The sequence below is a fragment of the Engystomops pustulosus genome, chromosome 11 (genome assembly GCF_040894005.1).
Source record: "Engystomops pustulosus chromosome 11, aEngPut4.maternal, whole genome shotgun sequence".
NCBI classification, from domain to species: Eukaryota; Metazoa; Chordata; class Amphibia; order Anura; family Leptodactylidae; genus Engystomops; species Engystomops pustulosus.
This window is the reverse complement of record NC_092421.1, coordinates 89,419,765-89,442,064: the sequence shown is the minus strand read 5'-3', so window position 1 is coordinate 89,442,064 and position 22,300 is coordinate 89,419,765. Positions and strand designations below refer to the sequence as shown.

The 22,300-nt window shown below is 55.8% G+C and overlaps 1 protein-coding gene across 2 annotated transcripts in view; it reads left to right on the top strand.

Annotated features, from left to right (window-relative positions):
• Positions 1-22,300, top strand: part of GNB3 (G protein subunit beta 3) — a 75,579-nt gene that overhangs the window by 39,340 nt on the left and 13,939 nt on the right. For both annotated transcript variants that reach the window (XM_072129506.1, XM_072129505.1), the window contains exon 2: positions 21,211-21,277. In XM_072129506.1, the coding sequence (XP_071985607.1) occupies positions 21,221-21,277 (57 nt within the window). In that variant the 5' untranslated portion in view covers positions 21,211-21,220. The remainder of the gene's footprint in view (positions 1-21,210; positions 21,278-22,300) is intronic.

The window sequence follows — 22,300 nt, the reverse complement described above, 5'->3', positions numbered from 1 at the left end:
CCACTGCTGGCTATGATAGAAAGGTGTCAGGACACAGGACATGGCAGCTCACTGTGTATGGGGGTGTAGTCACAGAGGGGTCAGGCCGCCCATGCTGACCCCTGACCACTGCTGGCTATGATAGAAAGGTGTCAGGACACACAGGACATGGCAGCTCGCTGTGTATGGAGGGTGTAGTCACAGAGAGGTCAGAGCACCCATGCTGACCCCTGACCACTGCTGGCTATGATAGAAAGGTGTCAGGACACAGGACATGGCAGCTCACTGTGTATGGGGGTGTAGTCACAGAGGGGTCAGGCCGCCCATGCTGACCCCTGACCACTGCTGGCTATGATAGAACGGTGTCAGGATACACAGGACATGGCAGCTCGCTGTGTATGGGGGGTGTAGTCACAGAGGGGTCAGAGCGCCCATGCTGACCCCTGATCACTGCTGGCTATGATAGAAAGGTGTCAGGACACACAGGACATGGCAGCTCGCTGTGTATGGGGGGTGTAGTCACAGAAGGGTTAGAGCGCCCATGCTGACCCCTGACCATTGCTGGCTATGATAGAAAGGTGTCAGGACACACAGGACATGGCAGCTCGCTGTGTATGGGGGGTGTAGTCACAGAGGTTTCAGAGCACCCATGCTGACCCCTGACCACTGCTGGCTATGATAGAAAGGTGTCAGGACACACAGGACATGGCAGCTCGCTGTGTATGGGGGGTGTAGTCACAGAGGGGTCAGAGCACCCATGCTGAGCCCTGACCACTGCTGGCTATGATAGAAAGGTGTCAGGACACACAGTACCTGACAGCTCGCTGTGTATGGGGGGTGTAGTCACAGAGAGGTCAGAGCACCCATGCTGACCCCTGACCACTTCTGGCTATGATAGAAAGGTGTCAGGACACACAGTACCTGACAGCTCGCTGTGTATGGGGGGTGTAGTCACAGAGAGGTCAGAGCACCCATGCTGACCCCTGACCACTTCTGGCTATGATAGAAAGGTGTCAGGACACACAGGACATGGCAGCTCGCTGTGTATGGGGGGTGTAGTCACAGAGGGGTCAGAGCACCCCTGCTGACCCCTGACCACTGCTGGCTAGGATAGAAAGGTGTCAGGACACACAGGACATGGCAGCTCGCTGTGTATGGGGGGGTGTAGTCACAGAGGGGTCAGAGCGCCCATGCTGACCCCTGACCAATGCTGGCTATGATAGAAAGGTGTCAGGACACAGGACATGGCAGCTCGCTGTGTATGGGGGTGTAGTCACAGAGGGGTCAGAGCGCCCATGCTGACCCCTGACCACTGCTGGCTATAATAGAAAGGTTTCAGGACACACAGGACATGGCAGCTCCCTGTATATGGGGTGTGTAGTCACAGAGGGGTCAGAGCCCCCATGCTGACCCCTGACCACTGTTGGCTATGATAGAAAGGTGTCAGGAAACAGGACATGGCAGCTCCCTGTATATGGGGTGTGTAGTCACAGAGGGGTCAGAGCCCCCATGCTGACCCCTGACCACTGTTGGCTATGATAGAAAGGTGTCAGGACACACAGGACATGGCAGCTCGCTGTGTATGGGGGGTGTACTCACAGAGAGGTCAGAGCGCCCATGCTGACCCCTGACCACTGCTGGCTATGATAGAAAGGTGTCAGGACACACAGGACAGGACAGCTCGCAGTGTATGGGGGTGTAGTCACAGAGGGGTCAGAGCGCCCATGCTGACTCCTGACCACTGCTGGCTATGATAGAAAGATGTCAGGACACAGGACATGGCAGCTCGCTGTGTATGGGGGGTGTAGTCACAGAGAGGTCAGAGCTCCCATGCTGACCCCTGACCACTGCTGGCTATGATAGAAAGGTGTCAGGACACACAGAACATGGCAGCTCGCTGTGTATGGGGTGTGTAGTCACAGGGGGGGGTCAGAGCTCCCATGCTGACCCCTGACCACTGCTGGCTAAGATAGAAAGGTGTCAGGACACACAGGACATGGCAGCTCGCTGTGTATGGGGGTTGTAGTCACTGAGGGGTCAGAGCGCCGATGCTGACCCCTGACCGCTGCTGGCTATGATAGAAAGGTGTCAGGACACACAGGACATGGCAGCTCGCTGTGTATGGGGGGTGTAGTCACAGAGGGGGCAGAGCGATCATGCTGACCCCTGACCACTGCTGGCTATGATAGAAAGGTGTCAGGACACACAGGACATGGCAGCTCGCTGTGGATTGGGGTGTAGTCACAGAGGGGTCAGATCGCCCATGCTGACCCCTGACCACTGCTAGCTATGATAGAAAGGTGTCAGGACACACAGGACATGGCAGCTCGCTGTGTATGGGGGGTGTAGTCACAGAGGGGGCAGAGCGATCATGCTGACCCCTGACCACTGCTGGCTATGATAGAAAGGTGTCAGGACACACAGGACATGGCAGCTCGCTGTGTATGGGGGGTGTAGTCACAGAGGGGTCAGAGCGCCCATGCTGACCCCTGACCACTGCTGGCTATGATAGAAAGGTGTCAGGACACACAGGACATGGCAGCTCGCTGTGTATGGGGGGTGTAGTCACAGAGAGGTCAGAGCACCCATGCTGGCCCCTGACCACTGCTGGCTATGATAGAAAGGTGTCAGGACACAGGACATGGCAGCTCACTGTGTATGGGGGTGTAGTCACAGAGGGGTCAGGGCGCCCATGCTGACCCCTGACCACTCCTGGCTATGATAGAAAGGTGTCAGGAAACACAGGACATGGCAGCTCGCTGTGTATGGGGCGTGTAGTTACAGAGGGATCAGAGCGCCCATGCTGACCCCTGACCACTGCTGGCTATGATAGAACGGTGTCAGGATACACAGGACATGGCAGCTCGCTGTGTATGGGGGGTGTAGTCACAGAGGGGTCAGAGCGCCCATGCTGACCCCTGATCACTGCTGGCTATGATAGAAAGGTGTCAGGACACACAGGACATGGCAGCTCGCTGTGTATGGGGGGTGTAGTCACAGAGGGGTCAGAGCACCCCTGCTGACCCCTGACCACTGCTGGCTAGGATAGAAAGGTGTCAGGACACACAGGACATGGCAGCTCGCTGTGTATGGGGGGGGTGTAGTCACAGAGGGGTCAGAGCGCCCATGCTGACCCCTGACCAATGCTGGCTATGATAGAAAGGTGTCAGGACACAGGACATGGCAGCTCGCTGTGTATGGGGGTGTAGTCACAGAGGGGTCAGAGCGCCCATGCTGACCCCTGACCACTGCTGGCTATGATTGAAAGGTTTCAGGACACACAGGACATGGCAGCTCGCTGTGTATGGGAGGTGTAGTCACAGAGTGGTCAGAGCACCCATGCTGACCCCTGACCACTGCTGGCTATGATAGAAAAGTGTCAGGACACACAGGGCATGGCAGTTCGCTGTGTATGGGGGGTGTAGTCACAGAGGGGTCAGAGCGTCCATGCTGACCCCTGACCACTGCTGGCTATGATAGAGAGGTGTCAGGACACACAGGACATGGCAGCTCCCTGTATATGGGGTGTGTAGTCACAGAGGGGTCAGAGCCCCCATGCTGACCCCTGACCACTGCTGGCTATGATAGAAAGGTGTCAGGACACAGGACATGGCAGCTCCCTGTATATGGGGTGTGTAGTCACAGAGGGGTCAGAGCACCCATGCTGACTCCTGACAACTGCTGGCTATGATAGAAAGGTGTCAGGACACACAGGACATGGCAGCTCGCTGTGTATGGGGGGTGTAGTCACAGAGGTTTCAGAGCACCCATGCTGACCCCTGACCACTGCTGGCTATGATAGAAAGGTGTCAGGACACACAGGACATGGCAGCTCGCTGTGTATGGGGGGTGTAGTCACAGAGGGGTCAGAGCGCCCATGCTGACCCCTGACCAGTGCTGGCTATGATAGAAAGGTGTCAGGACACACAGGACATGGCAGCTCGCTGTGTATGGGGGGTGTAGTCACAGAGAGGTCAGAGCGTCCATGCTGAGCCCTGACCACTACTGGCTATGATAGAAAGGTGTCAGGACACACAGTACCTGACAGCTCGCTGTGTATGGGGGGTGTAGTCACAGAGAGGTCAGAGCACCCATGCTGACCCCTGACCACTGCTGGCTATGATAGAAAGGTGTCAGGACACAGGACATGGCAGCTCGCTGTGTATGGGGGGTGTAGTCACAGAGGGGTCAGAGCACCCATACTGATCCCTGACCACTGCTGGCTATGATAGAAAGGTGTCAGGACACAGGACATGGCAGCTCGCTGTGTATGGGGGTGTAGTCACAGAGGGGTCAGAGCGCCCATGCTGACCCCTGACCACTGCTGGCTATGATAGAAAGGTGTCAGGACACACAGGACATGGCAGCTCCCTGTATATGGGGTGTGTAGTCACAGAGGGGTCAGAGCCCCCATGCTGACCCCTGACCACTGCTGGCTAGGATAGAAAGGTGTCAGGACACAGGACATGGCAGCTCCCTGTATATGGGGTGTGCAGTCACAGAGGGGTCAGAGCACCCATGCTGACTCCTGACCACTGCCGGCTATGATAGAAAGGTGTCAGGACACACAGGACATGGCAGCTCGCTGTGTATGGGGGGTGTAGTCACAGAGGTTTCAGAGCACCCATGCTGACCCCTGACCACTGCTGGCTATGATAGAAAGGTGTCAGGACACACAGGACATGGCAGCTCGCTGTGTATGGGGGGTGTAGTCACAGAGGGGTCAGAGCGCCCATGCTGACCCCTGACCACTGCTGGCTATGATAGAAAGGTGTCAGGACACACAGGACATGGCAGCTCGCTGTGTATGGGGGGTGTAGTCACAGAAGGGTTAGAGCGCCCATGCTGACCCCTGACCACTGCTGGCTATGATAGAAAGGTGTCAGGACACATGACATGGCAGCTCACTGTGTATGGGGGGTGTAGTCACAGAGGGGTCAGAGCGCCCATGCTGACCCCTGACCACTGCTGGCTATGATAGAAAGGTGTCAGGACACACAGGACATGGCAGCTCCCTGTATATGGGGTGTGTAGTCACAGAGGGGTCAGTGCCCCCATGCTGACCCCTGACCACTGCTGGCTAGGATAGAAAGGTGTCAGGAAACAGGACATGGCAGCTCCCTGTATATGGGGTGTGCAGTCACAGAGGGGTCAGAGCACCCATGCTGACCCCTGACCACTGCTGGCTATGATAGAAAGGTGTCAGGACACACAGGACATGGCAGCTCGCTGTGTATGGGGGGTGTAGTCACAGAGGGGTCAGAGCGCCCATGCTGACCCCTGACCACTGCTGGCTATGATAGAAAGGTGTCAGGACACACAGGACATGGCAGCTCGCTGTGTATGGGGGGTGTAGTCGCAGAGGGGTCAGAGCGCCCATGCTGACCCCTGACCACTGCTGGCTATGATAGAAAGGTGTCAGGACACACAGGACATGGCAGCTCGCTGTGTATGGGGGGTGTAGTCACAGAAGGGTGAGAGCGCCCATGCTGACCCCTGATCACTGCTGGCTATGATAGAAAGGTGTCAGGACACAGGACATGGCAGCTCGCTGTGTATGGGGGGTGTAGTCACAGAGAGGTCAGAGCACCCATGCTGACCCCTGACCACTGCTGGCTATGATAGAAAGGTGTCAGGAAACACAGGACATGGCAGCTCGCTGTGTATGGGGGTGTAGTCACAGAGGGGTCAGAGCACCCATGCTGACCCCTGATCACTGCTGGCTATGATAGAAAGGTGTCAGGACACACAGGACATGGCAGCTCGCTGTGTATGGGGGGTGTAGTCACAGAGGGGTCAGGGCTCCCATGCTGACCCCTTGACCACTGCTGGCTATGATAGAAAGGTGTCAGGACACACAGGACATGGCAGCTCACTGTGTATGGGGGTGTAGTCACAGAGGGGTCAGAGCGCCCATGCTGACCCCTGACCATTGCTGGTTATGATAGAAAGGTGTCAGGACACAGGACATGGCAGCTCGCTGTGTATGGGGGGTGTAGTCACAGAGAGGTCAGAGAGCCCATGCTGACCCCTGATCACTGCTGGCTATGATAGAAAGGTGTCAGGACACAGGACATGGCAGCTCGCTGTGTATGGGGGGTGTAGTCACAGAGAGGTCAGAGCACCCATGCTGACCCCTGACCACTGCTGGCTATGATAGAAAGGTGTCAGGAAACACAGGACATGGCAGCTCGCTGTGTATGGGGGTGTAGTCACAGAGGGGTCAGAGCACCCATGCTGACCCCTGATCACTGCTGGCTATGATAGAAAGGTGTCAGGACACACAGGACATGGCAGCTCGCTGTGTATGGGGGGTGTAGTCACAGAGGGGTCAGGGCGCCCATGCTGACCCCTGACCACTGCTGGCTATGACAGAAAGGTGTCAGGACACACAGGACATGGCAGCTCGCTGTGTATGGGGGGTGTAGTCACAGAAGGGTTAGAGCGCCCATGCTGACCCCTGACCACTGCTGGCTATGATAGAAAGGTGTCAGGACACATGACATGGCAGCTCACTGTGTATGGGGGGTGTAGTCACAGAGGGGTCAGAGCGCCCATGCTGACCCCTGACCACTGCTGGCTATGATAGAAAGGTGTCAGGACACACAGGACATGGCAGCTCCCTGTATATGGGGTGTGTAGTCACAGAGGGGTCAGTGCCCCCATGCTGACCCCTGACCACTGCTGGCTAGGATAGAAAGGTGTCAGGACACAGGACATGGCAGCTCCCTGTATATGGGGTGTGTAGTCACAGAGGGGTCAGTGCCCCCATGCTGACCCCTGACCACTGCTGGCTAGGATAGAAAGGTGTCAGGAAACAGGACATGGCAGCTCCCTGTATATGGGGTGTGCAGTCACAGAGGGGTCAGAGCACCCATGCTGACCCCTGACCACTGCCGGCTATGATAGAAAGGTGTCAGGACACACAGGACATGGCAGCTCGCTGTGTATGGGGTGTGTAGTCACAGAGGGGTCAGAGCGCCCATGCTGACCCCTGACCACTGCTGGCTATGATAGAAAGGTGTCAGGACACACAGGACATGGCAGCTCGCTGTGTATGGGGGGTGTAGTCACAGAGGGGTCAGAGCGCCCATGCTGACCCCTGACCACTGCTGGCTATGATAGAAAGGTGTCAGGACACACAGGACATGGCAGCTCGCTGTGTATGGGGGGTGTAGTCACAGAAGGGTGAGAGCGCCCATGCTGACCCCTGATCACTGCTGGCTATGATAGAAAGGTGTCAGGATACAGGACATGGCAGCTCGCTGTGTATGGGGGTGTAGTCACAGAGGGGTCAGAGCGCCCATGCTGACCCCTGACCACTGCTGGCTATGATAGAAAGGTGTCAGGTCACACAGGACATGGCAGCTCGCTGTGTATGGGGGTGTAGTCACAGAGAGGTCAGAGAGCCCATGCTGACCCCTGACCACTGCTGGCTATGATAGAAAGGTGTCAGGACACACAAGACATGGCAGCTCGCTGTGTATGGGGGTGTAGTCACAGAGAGGTCAGAGAGCCCATGCTGACCCCTGACCACTGCTGGCTATGATAGAAAGGTGTCAGGACACAGGACATGGCAGCTCGCAGTGTATGGGGGGTGTAGTCACAGAGGGGTCAGAGCACCCATGCTGACCCCTGACCACTGCTGGCTATGATAGAAAGGTGTCAGGACACACAGGACATGGCAGCTCGCTGTGTATGGGGGGTGTAGTCACAGAGAGGTCAGAGCACCCATGCTGACCCCTGACCACTGCTGGCTATGATAGAAAGGTCTCAGGAAACACAGGACATGGCAGCTCGCTGTGTATGGGGGGTGTAGTCACAGAGGGGTCAGGGCGCCCATGCTGACCCCTTGACCATTGCTGGCTATGATAGAAAGGTGTCAGGACACAGGACATGGCAGCTCGCTGTGTATGGGGGGTGTAGTCACAGAGAGGTCAGAGAGCCCATGCTGACCCCTGATCACTGCTGGCTATGATAGAAAGGTGTCAGGACACAGGACATGGCAGCTCGCTGTGTATGGGGGGTGTAGTCACAGAGAGGTCAGAGCACCCATGCTGACCCCTGACCACTGCTGGCTATGATAGAAAGGTGTCAGGAAACACAGGACATGGCAGCTCGCTGTGTATGGGGGTGTAGTCACAGAGGGGTCAGAGCACCCATGCTGACCCCTGATCACTGCTGGCTATGATAGAAAGGTGTCAGGACACACAGGACATGGCAGCTCGCTGTGTATGGGGGGTGTAGTCACAGAGGGGTCAGGGCGCCCATGCTGACCCCTGACCACTGCTGGCTATGATAGAAAGGTGTCAGGACACACAGGACATGGCAGCTCACTGTGTATGGGGGTGTAGTCACAGAGGGGTCAGAGCGCCCATGCTGACCCCTGATCACTGCTGGCTATGATAGAAAGGTGTCAGGACACACAGGACATGGCAGCTCGCTGTGTATGGGGGTGTAGTCACAGAGGGGTCAGAGCACCCCTGCTGACCCCTGACCACTGCTGGCTAGGATAGAAAGGTGTCAGGACACACAGGACATGGCAGCTCGCTGTGTATGGGGGGGGGTGTAGTCACAGAGGGGTCAGAGCGCCCATACTGACCCCTGACCAATGCTGGCTATGATAGAAAGGTGTCAGGACACAGGACATGGCAGCTCGCTTTATATGGGGTGTGTAGTCACAGAGGGGTCAGAGCCCCCATGCTGACCGCTGACCACTGCTGGCTATGATAGAAAGGTGTCAGGACACAGGACATGGCAGCTCCCTGTATATGGGGTGTGTAGTCACAGAGGGGTCAGAGCACCCATGCTGACTCCTGACAACTGCCGGCTATGATAGAATGGTGTCAGGACACACAGGACATGGCAGCTCGCTGTGTATGGGGGGTGTAGTCACAGAGGGGTCAGAGCACCCATGCTGACCCCTGATCACTGCTGGCTATGATAGAAAGGTGTCAGGACACACAGGACATGGCAGCTCGCTGTGTATGGGGGGTGTAGTCACAGAGGGGTCAGGGCGCCCATGCTGACCCCTGACCACTGCTGGCTATGACAGAAAGGTGTCAGGACACACAGGACATGGCAGCTCGCTGTGTATGGGGGGTGTAGTCACAGAAGGGTTAGAGCGCCCATGCTGACCCCTGACCACTGCTGGCTATGATAGAAAGGTGTCAGGACACATGACATGGCAGCTCACTGTGTATGGGGGGTGTAGTCACAGAGGGGTCAGAGCGCCCATGCTGACCCCTGACCACTGCTGGCTATGATAGAAAGGTGTCAGGACACACAGGACATGGCAGCTCCCTGTATATGGGGTGTGTAGTCACAGAGGGGTCAGTGCCCCCATGCTGACCCCTGACCACTGCTGGCTAGGATAGAAAGGTGTCAGGACACAGGACATGGCAGCTCCCTGTATATGGGGTGTGTAGTCACAGAGGGGTCAGTGCCCCCATGCTGACCCCTGACCACTGCTGGCTAGGATAGAAAGGTGTCAGGAAACAGGACATGGCAGCTCCCTGTATATGGGGTGTGCAGTCACAGAGGGGTCAGAGCACCCATGCTGACCCCTGACCACTGCTGGCTATGATAGAAAGGTGTCAGGACACACAGGACATGGCAGCTCGCTGTGTATGGGGTGTGTAGTCACAGAGGGGTCAGAGCGCCCATGCTGACCCCTGACCACTGCTGGCTATGATAGAAAGGTGTCAGGACACACAGGACATGGCAGCTCGCTGTGTATGGGGGGTGTAGTCACAGAGGGGTCAGAGCGCCCATGCTGACCCCTGACCACTGCTGGCTATGATAGAAAGGTGTCAGGACACACAGGACATGGCAGCTCGCTGTGTATGGGGGGTGTAGTCACAGAAGGGTGAGAGCGCCCATGCTGACCCCTGATCACTGCTGGCTATGATAGAAAGGTGTCAGGATACAGGACATGGCAGCTCGCTGTGTATGGGGGTGTAGTCACAGAGAGGTCAGAGAGCCCATGCTGACCCCTGACCACTGCTGGCTATGATAGAAAGGTGTCAGGACACAGGACATGGCAGCTCGCAGTGTATGGGGGGTGTAGTCACAGAGGGGTCAGAGCACCCATGCTGACCCCTGACCACTGCTGGCTATGATAGAAAGGTGTCAGGACACACAGGACATGGCAGCTCGCTGTGTATGGGGGGTGTAGTCACAGAGAGGTCAGAGCACCCATGCTGACCCCTGACCACTGCTGGCTATGATAGAAAGGTCTCAGGAAACACAGGACATGGCAGCTCGCTGTGTATGGGGGGTGTAGTCACAGAGGGGTCAGGGCGCCCATGCTGACCCCTTGACCACTGCTGGCTATGATAGAAAGGTGTCAGGACACACAGGACATGGCAGCTCACTGTGTATGGGGGTGTAGTCACAGAGGGGTCAGAGCGCCCATGCTGACCCCTGACCATTGCTGGCTATGATAGAAAGGTGTCAGGACACAGGACATGGCAGCTCGCTGTGTATGGGGGGTGTAGTCACAGAGAGGTCAGAGAGCCCATGCTGACCCCTGATCACTGCTGGCTATGATAGAAAGGTGTCAGGACACAGGACATGGCAGCTCGCTGTGTATGGGGGGTGTAGTCACAGAGAGGTCAGAGCACCCATGCTGACCCCTGACCACTGCTGGCTATGATAGAAAGGTGTCAGGACACACAGGACATGGCAGCTCGCTGTGTATGGGGGGGATGTAGTCACAGAGGGGTCAGAGCACCCATGCTGACCCCTGACCACTGCTGGCTATGATAGAAAGGTGTCAGGACACACAGGACATGGCAGCTCGCTGTGTATGGGGGTGTAGTCACAGAGGGGTCAGAGCGCCCATGCTGACCCCTGACCACTGCTGGCTATGATAGAAAGGTGTCAGGAAACACAGGACATGGCAGCTCGCTGTGTATGGGGGTGTAGTCACAGAGGGGTCAGAGCACCCATGCTGACCCCTGATCACTGCTGGCTATGATAGAAAGGTGTCAGGAAACACAGGACATGGCAGCTCGCTGTGTATGGGGGGTGTAGTCACAGAGGGGTCAGGGCGCCCATGCTGACCCCTGACCACTGCTGGCTATGATAGAAAGGTGTCAGGACACACAGGACATGGCAGCTCACTGTGTATGGGGGTGTAGTCACAGAGGGGTCAGAGCGCCCATGCTGACCCCTGATCACTGCTGGCTATGATAGAAAGGTGTCAGGACACACAGGACATGGCAGCTCGCTGTGTATGGGGGTGTAGTCACAGAGGGGTCAGAGCACCCCTGCTGACCCCTGACCACTGCTGGCTAGGATAGAAAGGTGTCAGGACACACAGGACATGGCAGCTCGCTGTGTATGGGGGGGGTGTAGTCACAGAGGGGTCAGAGCGCCCATACTGACCCCTGACCACTGCTGGCTATGATAGAAAGGTGTCAGGACACAGGACATGGCAGCTCGCTTTATATGGGGTGTGTAGTCACAGAGGGGTCAGAGCCCCCATGCTGACCGCTGACCACTGCTGGCTATGATAGAAAGGTGTCAGGACACAGGACATGGCAGCTCCCTGTATATGGGGTGTGTAGTCACAGAGGGGTCAGAGCACCCATGCTGACTCCTGACAACTGCCGGCTATGATAGAATGGTGTCAGGACACACAGGACATGGCAGCTCGCTGTGTATGGGGGTGAAGTCACAGAGAGGTCAGAGCGCCCATGCTGACCCCTGACCACTGCTGGCTATGATAGAAAGGTGTCAGGACACACAGGACATGGCAGCTCGCTGTGTATGGGGGGTGTAGTCACAGAGGGGTCAGGGCGCCCATGCTGACCCCTGACCACTGCTGGCTATGATAGAAAGGTGTCAGGACACACAGGACATGGCAGCTCACTGTGTATGGGGGTGTAGTCACAGAGGGGTCAGAGCGCCCATGCTGACCCCTGACCATTGCTGGCTATGATAGAAAGGTGTCAGGACACACAGGACATGGCAGCTCGCTGTGTATGGAGGGTGTAGTCACAGAGGGGTCAGAGCGCCCATGCTGACCCCTGACCACTGCTGGCTATGATAGAAAGGTGTCAGGACACACAGGACATGGCAGCTCGCTGTGTATGGGGGTGTAGTCACAGAGGGGTCAGAGCACCCATGCTGACCCCTGACCACTGCTGGCTATGATAGAAAGGTGTCAGGACACACAGGACATGGTAGCTCACTGTGTATGGAGGGTGTAGTCACAGAGAGGTCAGAGCGCCCATGCTGAGCCCTGACCACTGCTGGCTATGATAGAAAGGTGTCAGGACACACAAGACATTGCAGCTCGCTGTGTATGGGGGGTGTAGTCACAGAGGGGTCAGAGCAACCATGCTGACCCCTGACCACTGTTGGCTATGATAGAAAGGTGTCAGGACACACAGGACATGGCAGCTCGCTGTGTATGGGGGTGTAGTCACAGAGAGGTAAGAGCGCCCATGCTGACCCCTGACCACTGCTGGCTATGATAGAAAGGTGTCAGGACACACAGGACATGACAGCTCGCTGTGTATGGGGGTGTAGTCACAGAGGGGTCAGAGCGCCCATGCTGACTCCTGACCACTGCTGGCTATGATAGAAAGATGTCAGGACACAGGACATGGCAGCTCGCTGTGTATGGGGGGTGTAGTCACAGAGGTCAGAACGCCCATGTTGACCCCTGACCACTGCTGGCTATGATAGAAAGGTGTCAGGACACACAGAACATGGCAGCTCGCTATGTATGGGGTGTGTAGTCACAAGGGGGGGTCAGAGCTCCCATGCTGACCCCTGACCTCTGCTGGCTAAGATAGAAAGGTGTCAGGACACACAGGACATGGCAGCTCGCTGTGGATTGGGGTGTAGTCACTGAGGGGTCAGAGCGCCGATGCTGACCCCTGACCGCTGCTGGCTATGATAGAAAGGTGTCAGGACACAGGACATGGCAGCTCGCTGTGGATTGGGGTGTAGTCACAGAGGGGTCAGATCGCCCATGCTGACCCCTGACCACTGCTAGCTATGATAGAAAGGTGTCAGGACACACAGGACATGGCAGCTCGCTGTGTATGGGGGGTGTAGTCACAGAGGGGTCAGAGCGCCCATGCTGACCCCTGACCACTGCTGGCTATGATAGAAAGGTGTCAGGACACACAGGACATGGCAGCTCGCTGTGTATGGGGGGTGTAGTTACAGAGGGATCTGAGCGCCCATGCTGACCCCTGATCACTGCTGGCTATGATAGAATGGTGTCAGGACACACAGGACATGGCAGCTCGCTGTGTATGGGGGGTGTAGTTACAGAGGGATCTGAGCGCCCATGCTGACCCCTGATCACTGCTGGCTATGATAGAATGGTGTCAGGACACACAGGACATGGCAGCTCGCTGTGTATGGGGGATGTAGTCACAGAGGGGTCAGGCCGCCCATGCTGACCCCTGACCACTGCTGGCTATGATAGAAAGGTGTCAGGACACACAGGACATGGCAGCTCGCTGTGTATGGGGGGTGTAGTCACAGAGGGGTCAGAGCGCCCATGCTGACCCCTGACCACTGCTGGCTATGATAGAAAGGTGTCAGGACACACAGGACATGGCAGCTCGCTGTGTATGGGGGTGTAGTCACAGAGGGGTCAGAGCGGCCATGCTGACCCCTGACCACTGCTGGCTATGATAGAAAGGTGTCAGGACACACAGGACATGGCAGCTCGCTGTGTATGGGGGGTGTAGTCACAGAGGGGTCAGAGCGCCCATGCTGACCCCTGACCACTGCTGGCTATGATAGAAAGATGTCAGGACACAGGACATGGCAGCTCACTGTGTATGGGGGGGGGTGTAGTCACAGAGGGGTCAGAGCGCCCATGCTGACCCCTGACCACTGCTGGCTATGATAGAAAGATGTCAGGACACAGGACATGGCAGCTCGCTGTGTATGGGGGTGTAGTCACAGAGAGGTAAGAGCGCCCATGCTGACCCCTGACCACTGCTGGCTATGATAGAAAGGTGTCAGGACACACAGAACATGGCAGCTCGCTGTGTATGGGGGGTGTAGTCACAGGGGGGGGGTCAGAGCTCCCATGCTGACCCCTGACCACTGCTGGCTATGATAGAAAAGTGTCAGGACACAGGACATGGCAGCTCGCTGTGTATGGGGGGTGTAGTCACAGAGAGGTCAGAGCGCCCATGCTGACCCCTGACCACTGCTGGCTATGATAGAAAGGTGTCAGGACACACAGGACATGGCAGCTTGCTTTGTATGGGTGGGTGTAGTCACAGAGGGGTCAGAGCGCCCATGCTGACCCCTGACCACTGCTGGCTATGATAGAAAGGTGTCAGGACACACAGGACATGGCAGCTCGCTGTGTATGGGGGGTGTAGTCACAGAGGGGTCAGAGCGCCCATGCTGACCCCTGACCACTGCTGGCTATGATAGAAAGGTGTCAGGACACACAGGACATGGCAGCTCGCTGTGTATGGAGGGTGTAGTCACAGAGGGATCAGAGCGCCCATGCTGACCTCTGACCACTGCTGGCTATGATAGAAAGGTGTCAGGACACACGACATGGCAGCTCGCTGTGTATGGGGGGTGTAGTCACAGAGGGGTCAGAGCACCCTTGCTGACCCCTGACCACTGCTGGCTATGATAGAAAGGTGTCAGGACACAGGACATGGCAGCTCGCTGTGTATGGGGGGTGTAGTCACAGAGGGGTCAGAGCACCCATGCTGACCCCTGACCACTGCTGGCTATGATAGAAAGGTGTCAGGACACACAGGACATGGCAGCTCGCTGTGTATGGGGGGGATGTAGTCACAGAGAGGTCAGAGCGTTCATGCTGAGCCCTGACCACTGCTGGCTATGATAGAAAGGTGTCAGGACACACAGGACATGGCGGCACGCTGTGTATGGGGGGTGTAGTCACAAAGGGGTCAGAGCTCCCATGCTGACCCCTGACCACTGCTCGCTATGATAGAAAAGTGTCAGGACACAGGACATGGCAGCTCGCTGTGTATGGGGGGGATGTAGTCACAGAGAGGTCAGAGCGTTCATGCTGAGCCCTGACCACTGCTGGCTATGATAGAAAGGTGTCAGGACACACAGGACATGGCGGCACGCTGTGTATGGGGGGTGTAGTCACAAAGGGGTCAGAGCTCCCATGCTGACCCCTGACCACTGCTGGCTATGATAGAAAGGTGTCAGGACACACAGGACATGGCAGCTCGCTGTGTATGGGGGGTGTAGTCACAGAGGGGTCAGAGCGCCCATGCTGACCCCTGACCACTGCTGGCTATGATAGAAAGGTGTCAGGACACACAGGACATGGCAGCTCGCTGTGTATGGGGGGTGTAGTCACAGAGAGGTCAGAGCGCCCATGCTGACCCCTGACCACTGCTGGCTATGATAGAAAGGTGTCAGGACACACAGGACATGGCAGCTCGCTGTGTATGGGGGGTGTAGTCACAGAGGGGTCAGAGCGCCCATGCTGACCCCTGACCAGTGCTGGCTATGATAGAAAGGTGTCAGGACACACAGGACATGGCAGCTCGCTGTGTATGGGGGGTGTAGTCACAGAGAGGTCAGAGTGCCCATGCTGACCCCTGACCACTGCTGGCTATGATAGAAAGGTGTCAGGACACACAGGACATGGCAGCTCGCTGTGTATGGGGGGTGTAGTCACAGAGGGGTCAGAGCACCCATGCTGACCCCTGACCACTGCTGGCTATGATAGAAAGGTGTCAGGACACACAGGACATGGCAGCTCGCTGTGTATGGGGGGTGTAGTCACAGAGGGGTCAGAGCGCCCATGCTGACCCCTGACCACTGCTGACTGTGATAGAAAGGTGTCAGGACACAGGACATGGCAGCTCGCTGTGTATGGGGGGTGTAGTCACAGAGGGGTCAGAGCGCCCCTGCTGACCCCTGACCACTGTTGGCTATGATAGAAAGGTGTCAGGACACAGGACATGGCAGCTCGCTGTGTATGGGGGGTGTAGTCACAGAGGGGTCAGAGCGCCCATGCTGACCCCTGACCACTGCTGGCTATGATAGAAAGGTGTCAGGACACACAGGACATGGCAGCTCGCTGTGTATGGGGGGTGTAGTCACAGAGGGGTCAGAGCCGCCATGCTGACCCCTGACCACTGCTGGCTATGATAGAAAGGTGTCAGGACACTGGACATGGCAGCTCGCTGTGTATAGGGGTGTAGTCACAGAGGGGTCAGGGCGCCCATGCTGACCCCTGACCACTGCTGGCTATGATAGAAAGGTGTCAGGACACACAGGACATGGCAGCTCGCTGTGTATGGGGGGTGTAGTCACATAGGGGTCAGAGCGCCCATGCTGACACCTGACCACTGCTGGCTATGATAGAAAGGTGTCAGGACACACAGGACATGGCAGCTCGCTGTGTATGGGGGGTGTAGTCAGAGAGGGGTCAGAGCGTCCATGCTGACCCCTGACCACTGCTGGCTATGATAGAAAGGTCTCAGGACACAGGACATGGCAGCTCGCTGTCTATGGGGGGTGTAGTCACAGAGATATCCTGCATGTGTCACTTCCCCGCTCAGGTCCCCGGAGTTCACCTTCTTCTTCCTTGTGCATGTAAGTGCATTGTCCGTGTATAATGCGCTGTGCGGGGAGTCACTAAGATCCTGCGCCTCATATCCTGCATGTGTCGCTTCTCCGCTCAGGTCCCCGGAGTTCACCTTCTTCTTCCTGGTGCATGTAAGTGCATTGTCCGTGTATAATGCGCTGTGCGGGGAGTCACTAATATCCTGCACCTGATATCCTGCATGTGTCGCTTCCCCGATCACGTCCCCGGAGTTCACCTTCTTCTTCCTGGTGCATGTAAGTGCATTGTCCGTGTATAATGCGCTGTGCAGGGAGTCACTAAGATCGTGCGCCTGATATCCTGCATGTGTCGCTTCCCCGCTCAGGTCCCTGGAGTTCACCTTCTTCTTCCTGGTGCATGTAAGTGCATTGTCTGTGTATAATGTGCTGTGCGGGGAGTCACTAAGATCGTGCGCCCGATATCCTGCATGTGTTGCTTCCCCGCTCAGGTCCCCGGAGTTCACCTTCTTCTTCCTGGTGCATGTAAGTGCATTGTCCGTGTATAATGCGCTGTGCGGGGAGTCACTAAGATCCTGCGCCCGATATCCTGCATGTGTCGCTTCCCCGCTCAGGTCCCCGGAGTTCACCTTCTTCTTCCTGGTGCATGTAAGTGCATTGTCCGTGTATAATGCGCTGTGCGGGGAGTCACTAAGATCCTGCGCCCGATATCCTGCATGTGTCGCTTCCCCGCTCAGGTCCCCGGAGTTCACCTTCTTCTTCCTGGTGCATGTAAGTGCATTGTCCGTGTGTAATGCGATGTGCAGGGAGTCACTTAGATCCTGCGCCCGATATCCTGCATGTGTCGCTTCCCCGCTCAGGTCCCCGGAGTTCACCTTCTTCTTCCTGGTGCATGTAAGTGCATTGTCCGTGTATAATGCGCTGTGCGGGGAGTCACTAAGATGCTGCACCCGATATCCTGCATGTGTCGCTTCCCCGCTCAGGTCCCCGGAGTTCACCTTCTTCTTCCTGGTGCATGTAAGTGCATTGTCCGTGTATAATGCGCTGTGCGGGGAGTCACTTAGATCCTGCGCCCGATATCCTGCATGTGTCACTTCCCCGCTCAGGCCCCCGGAGTTCACCTTCTTCTTCCTGGTGCATGTAATGCATTGTCCGTGTGTAATGCGATGTGCAGGGAGTCACTTAGATCCTGCGCCCGATATCCTGCATGTGTCGCTTCCCCGCTCAGGTCCCTGGAGTTCACCTTCTTCTTCCTGGTGCATGTAAGTGCATTGTCCGTGTATAATGCGCTGTGCGGGGAGTCACTAAGATCCTGCACCCGATATCCTGCATGTGTCGCTTCCCCGCTCAGGTCCCTGGAGTTCTCCTTCTTCTTCCTGGTGCATGTAAGTGCATTGTCCGTGTATAATGCGCTGTGCGGGGAGTCACTAAGATCCTGCACCCGATATCCTGCATGTGTCTCTTCCCCGCTCAGGTCCCCGGAGTTCACCTTCTTCTTCCTGGTGCATGTAAGTGCATTGTCCGTGTATAATGCGCTGTGCGGGGAGTCAATAAGATCCTGCGCCCGATATCCTGCATGTGTCACTTCCCCGCTCAGGTCCCAGGAGTTCACCTTCTTCTTCCTGGTGCATGTAAGTGCATTGTCCCTGTATAATGTGCTGTGCGGGGAGTCACTAAGATCCTGCGCCCGATATCCTGCATGTGTCGCTTCCCCACTCAGGTCCCTGGAGTTTACCTTCTTCTTCCTGGTGCATGTAAGCGCATTGTCCGTGTATAATGCGCTGTGTGGAGAGTCACTAAGATCCTGCGCCCGATATCCTGCATGTGTCGCTTCCCCACTCAGGTCCCTGGAGTTCACCTTCTTCTTCCTGGTGCATGTAAGTGCATTGTCCGTGTATAATGCGCTGTGCGGGGAGTCACTAAGATCCTGCACCTGATATCCTGCATGTGTCGCTTCCCCGCTCAGGTCCCTGGAGTTCACCTTCTTCTTCCTGGTGCATGTAAGTGCATTGTCCGTGTATAATGCGCTGTGTGGGGAGTCACTAAGATCCTGCACCCGATATCCTGCATGTGTCGCTTCCCTGCTCAGGTCCCTGGAGTTCACCTTCTTCTTCCTGGTGCATGTAAGTGCATTGTCCGTGTATAATGCGCTGTGTGGGGAGTCACTAAGATCGTGCCCCCGATATCCTGCATGTGTCACTTCCCCGCTCAGGTCCCCGGAGTTCACCTTCTTCTTCCAGTTAAATGCGCCACTAATCGGAAATCGTCGGGAAACCCGACGAAATGTCTGTGATAGATCACTCTAGCCCCCATAGATGAAGAATAGATGTGTTGCCAGTGTATTCCTGGGAAGAACAAGGAATATTGGTGGAGATGGAGATGATTTTGTGTCTGTGGCAGCTGAGGATCCTCTCAGTCAAAACAAGTGAAATGAGCCGAGGAGGAGGAGCACTGCACGCAACCACTGGGCGCACATTGATACTATGCAAATTGTGCAACCTGAGGGATTTGCATAGTTCACCCATTTAATTGTAGATAATTCATTTTTGACCTGATGAAGGGAGTGGTCGTCCCCGAAACGCGTTGTCCGTCATTTTACCATATTGAAATGAATGCGCCGCTCGTAGTTCACGTTTTCTCTCCTTCTATCGATCAGAATATGAGGACAGAGGCTCCATCCTGACCCCACTATTGGCCCTGGTGGGACAGAAGGTGATCTTACCCTATAGCTTATGTTATAGGGGAGTGTGGGCTCCTCAGCTGTGGCCCCATATAAGCAGATCCAGTGGCACAATCGACCGGACGCTCCGAGCACCATCTATCTCTACAGGGACCGAAAAGTTTATTTTCTGCTCAAATTTAATGATTGAACTATGCAAATCCCTCAGGTTTTAAAGTGCACATTTTGCATAGTATCAATGCGTGCCCAGTGGTTGCGTGCAGTCCTCCTCGTGCAGTGCTCCTCGTGCAGTGCTCCTCGTGCAGTGCTCCTCGTGCCGTCCTCCTCGTGCAGTGCTCCTCGTGCCGTCCTCCTCGTGCAGTGCTCCTCGTGCAGTGCTCCTCGTGCAGTGCTCCTCGTGCCGTGCTCCTTGTGCAGTGCTCCTCGTGCAGTGCTCCTCGTGCCGTGCTCCTCGTGCCGTCCTCCTCGTGCAGTGCTCCTCGTGCAGTGCTCCTCGTGCCGTGCTCCTCGTGCAGTGCTCCTCGTGCAGTGCTCCTCGTGCCGTGCTCCTCGTGCCGTCCTCCTCGTGCAGTGCTCCTCGTGCAGTGCTCCTCGTGCAGTGCTCCTCGTGCAGTGCTCCTCGTGCAGTGCTCCTCGTGCCGTGCTCCTCGTGCAGTGCTCCTCGTGCCGTGCTCCTCGTGCAGTGCTCCTCGTGCAGTGCTCCTCGTGCCGTGCTCCTCGTGCCGTCCTCCTCGTGCCGTCCTCCTCGTGCAGTGCTCCTCGTGCAGTGCTCCTCGTGCCGTGCTCCTCGTGCAGTGCTCCTCGTGCCGTGCTCCTCGTGCAGTGCTCCTCGTGCAGTGCTCCTCGTGCCGTGCTCCTCGTGCAGTGCTCCTCGTGCAGTGCTCCTCGTGCAGTGCTCCTCGTGCCGTCCTCCTCGTGCAGTGCTCCTCGTGCAGTGCTCCTCATGCCGTCCTCCTCGTGCAGTGCTCCTCGTGCCGTGCTCCTCGTGCCGTCCTCCTCGCGCAGTGCTCCTCATGCAGTGCTCCTCGTGCCGTGCTCCTCGTGCATTGCTCCTCGTGCCGTGCTCCTCGTGCCGTGCTCCTCGTGCAGTGCTCCTCTTTGGCTCATGTCACTTGTTTTGACTGAGAGGATCCTCAGCTGCCACAGACACAAAGATCTCCATCTCCACCGCTCTTCCCAGGAATACACAACACATCTATTCTTCCAAGGAACGTCCATGTGCAACCTTTTCAGGAATCCCCATAATTGTGATGAGTTAAATGTTGGACTGGGGAAGGTTCTCTCAGAGGACATTGGTTGTAGTAACAAACCACTGGACCCCAGCCAGCGACTAGGGCATTATACCACTGGCCACCAGGGATAATGGCACTAAACCAATGAACACAAGAGTTAAGGGCTCTGAACTAATAGAGTAATAATCCATAATCAGGGAGCACAGAACTGAACCAATGGAGTGACAAACCACTGGCCACTGGGGAAATTGGACTAATCCACCGGACACCAGGGACTAGGGCACCAAACCAATGGGGTAGCAAACCATTGGTACCCACTAAACACCAGGGACTACTGCACTGAGACAATGCAAACCATTAGTAACCGTGGACTTGGGAACTAAAGTTATGGACAATGTAAAAAAGACAAAATGGTAACAAAACCTCTGGCCTCTGGACACCAGGGACAAGGTGTTTATCAATGGTGTCGCAGGGTGCCTGGTTCTGGTGCTGAATTTTACACTGGGAGTTTTGGGAAAAGGGGTTAATGAATTGGTGCAAAATTAAAAATGGTCGGAACTAACAAAACAAATAAACCGGGAGATTATCGATAAAGGAGAACAATGTGACCCCAACACTTCATAACTAAGGAAACTGCTAGAAAGCCGAAAATAAAAGCCCCCGAAGCCTGGGAGCCGGAGACCCCAAAGAGCAGCACAGCGGAGACTTGTTACTTGTAACTGGATAATCCGACACTTTCTCCTTCCCTTTGTGTCCCCCCAGAGTTGTCAGGATGGGGGAGCTGGAGGAGCTGAGACAAGAAGCCGAAGCCCTCAAGAAGCAGATCGCGGTAAATCTCACAAATTCTCCCAAAATCCTCATATTTATACAATTTTCCCAAATCTTCCCAAACACTTTATGAAATGTTTACATTTTTCTTCCTTATTCCCTTATACGTCCAGGAGAACATCCCCAAATATGCAACTACATTCCCCAATATACTACACCCCCCCCCCAATATACTACACCACCCCCCAATATACTACACCTCCCCCAATATACTACACCTCCCCCAATATACTACACCTCCCCCCAATATACTACACCTCCCCCCAATATACTACACCTCCCCCCAATATACTACACCTCCCCCCAATATACTACACCTCCCCCCAATATACTACACCTCCCCCCAATATACTACACCTCCCCCCAATATACTACACCTCCCCCCAATATACTACACCTCCCCCAATATACACCTCCCCCAATATACTACACCTCCCCCAGTATACTACACCCCCCCCCCAATATACTACACCTCCCTCAATATACTACACCTCCCCCAGTATACTACACCTCCCCCAATATACTACACCTCCCCCAATATACTACACCTCCCCCCAATATACTACACCTCCCCCAATATACTACACCTCCCCCCAATATACTACACCTCCCCCCAATATACTACACCTCCCCCAATATACTACACCTCCCCCCAATATACTACACCTCCCCAATATACTACACCTCCCCCAATATACTACACCCCCCCCCAATATACTACACCTCCCCCAATATACTACACCTCCCCAATATACTACACCTCCCCCAATATACTACACCTCCCCCAATATACTACACCTCCCCAATATACTACACCTCCCCCAATATACTACACCTCCCCCCAATATACTACACCTCCCCCAATATACTACACGTTCTCCCCCCAATATACTACACCTCCCCCAATATACTACACCTCCCCCAATATACTACACCACCCCCAATATACTACACCTCCCCCCAATATACTACACCTCCCCCAGTATACTACACCTCCCCCCAATATACTACACCTCCCCCCAAT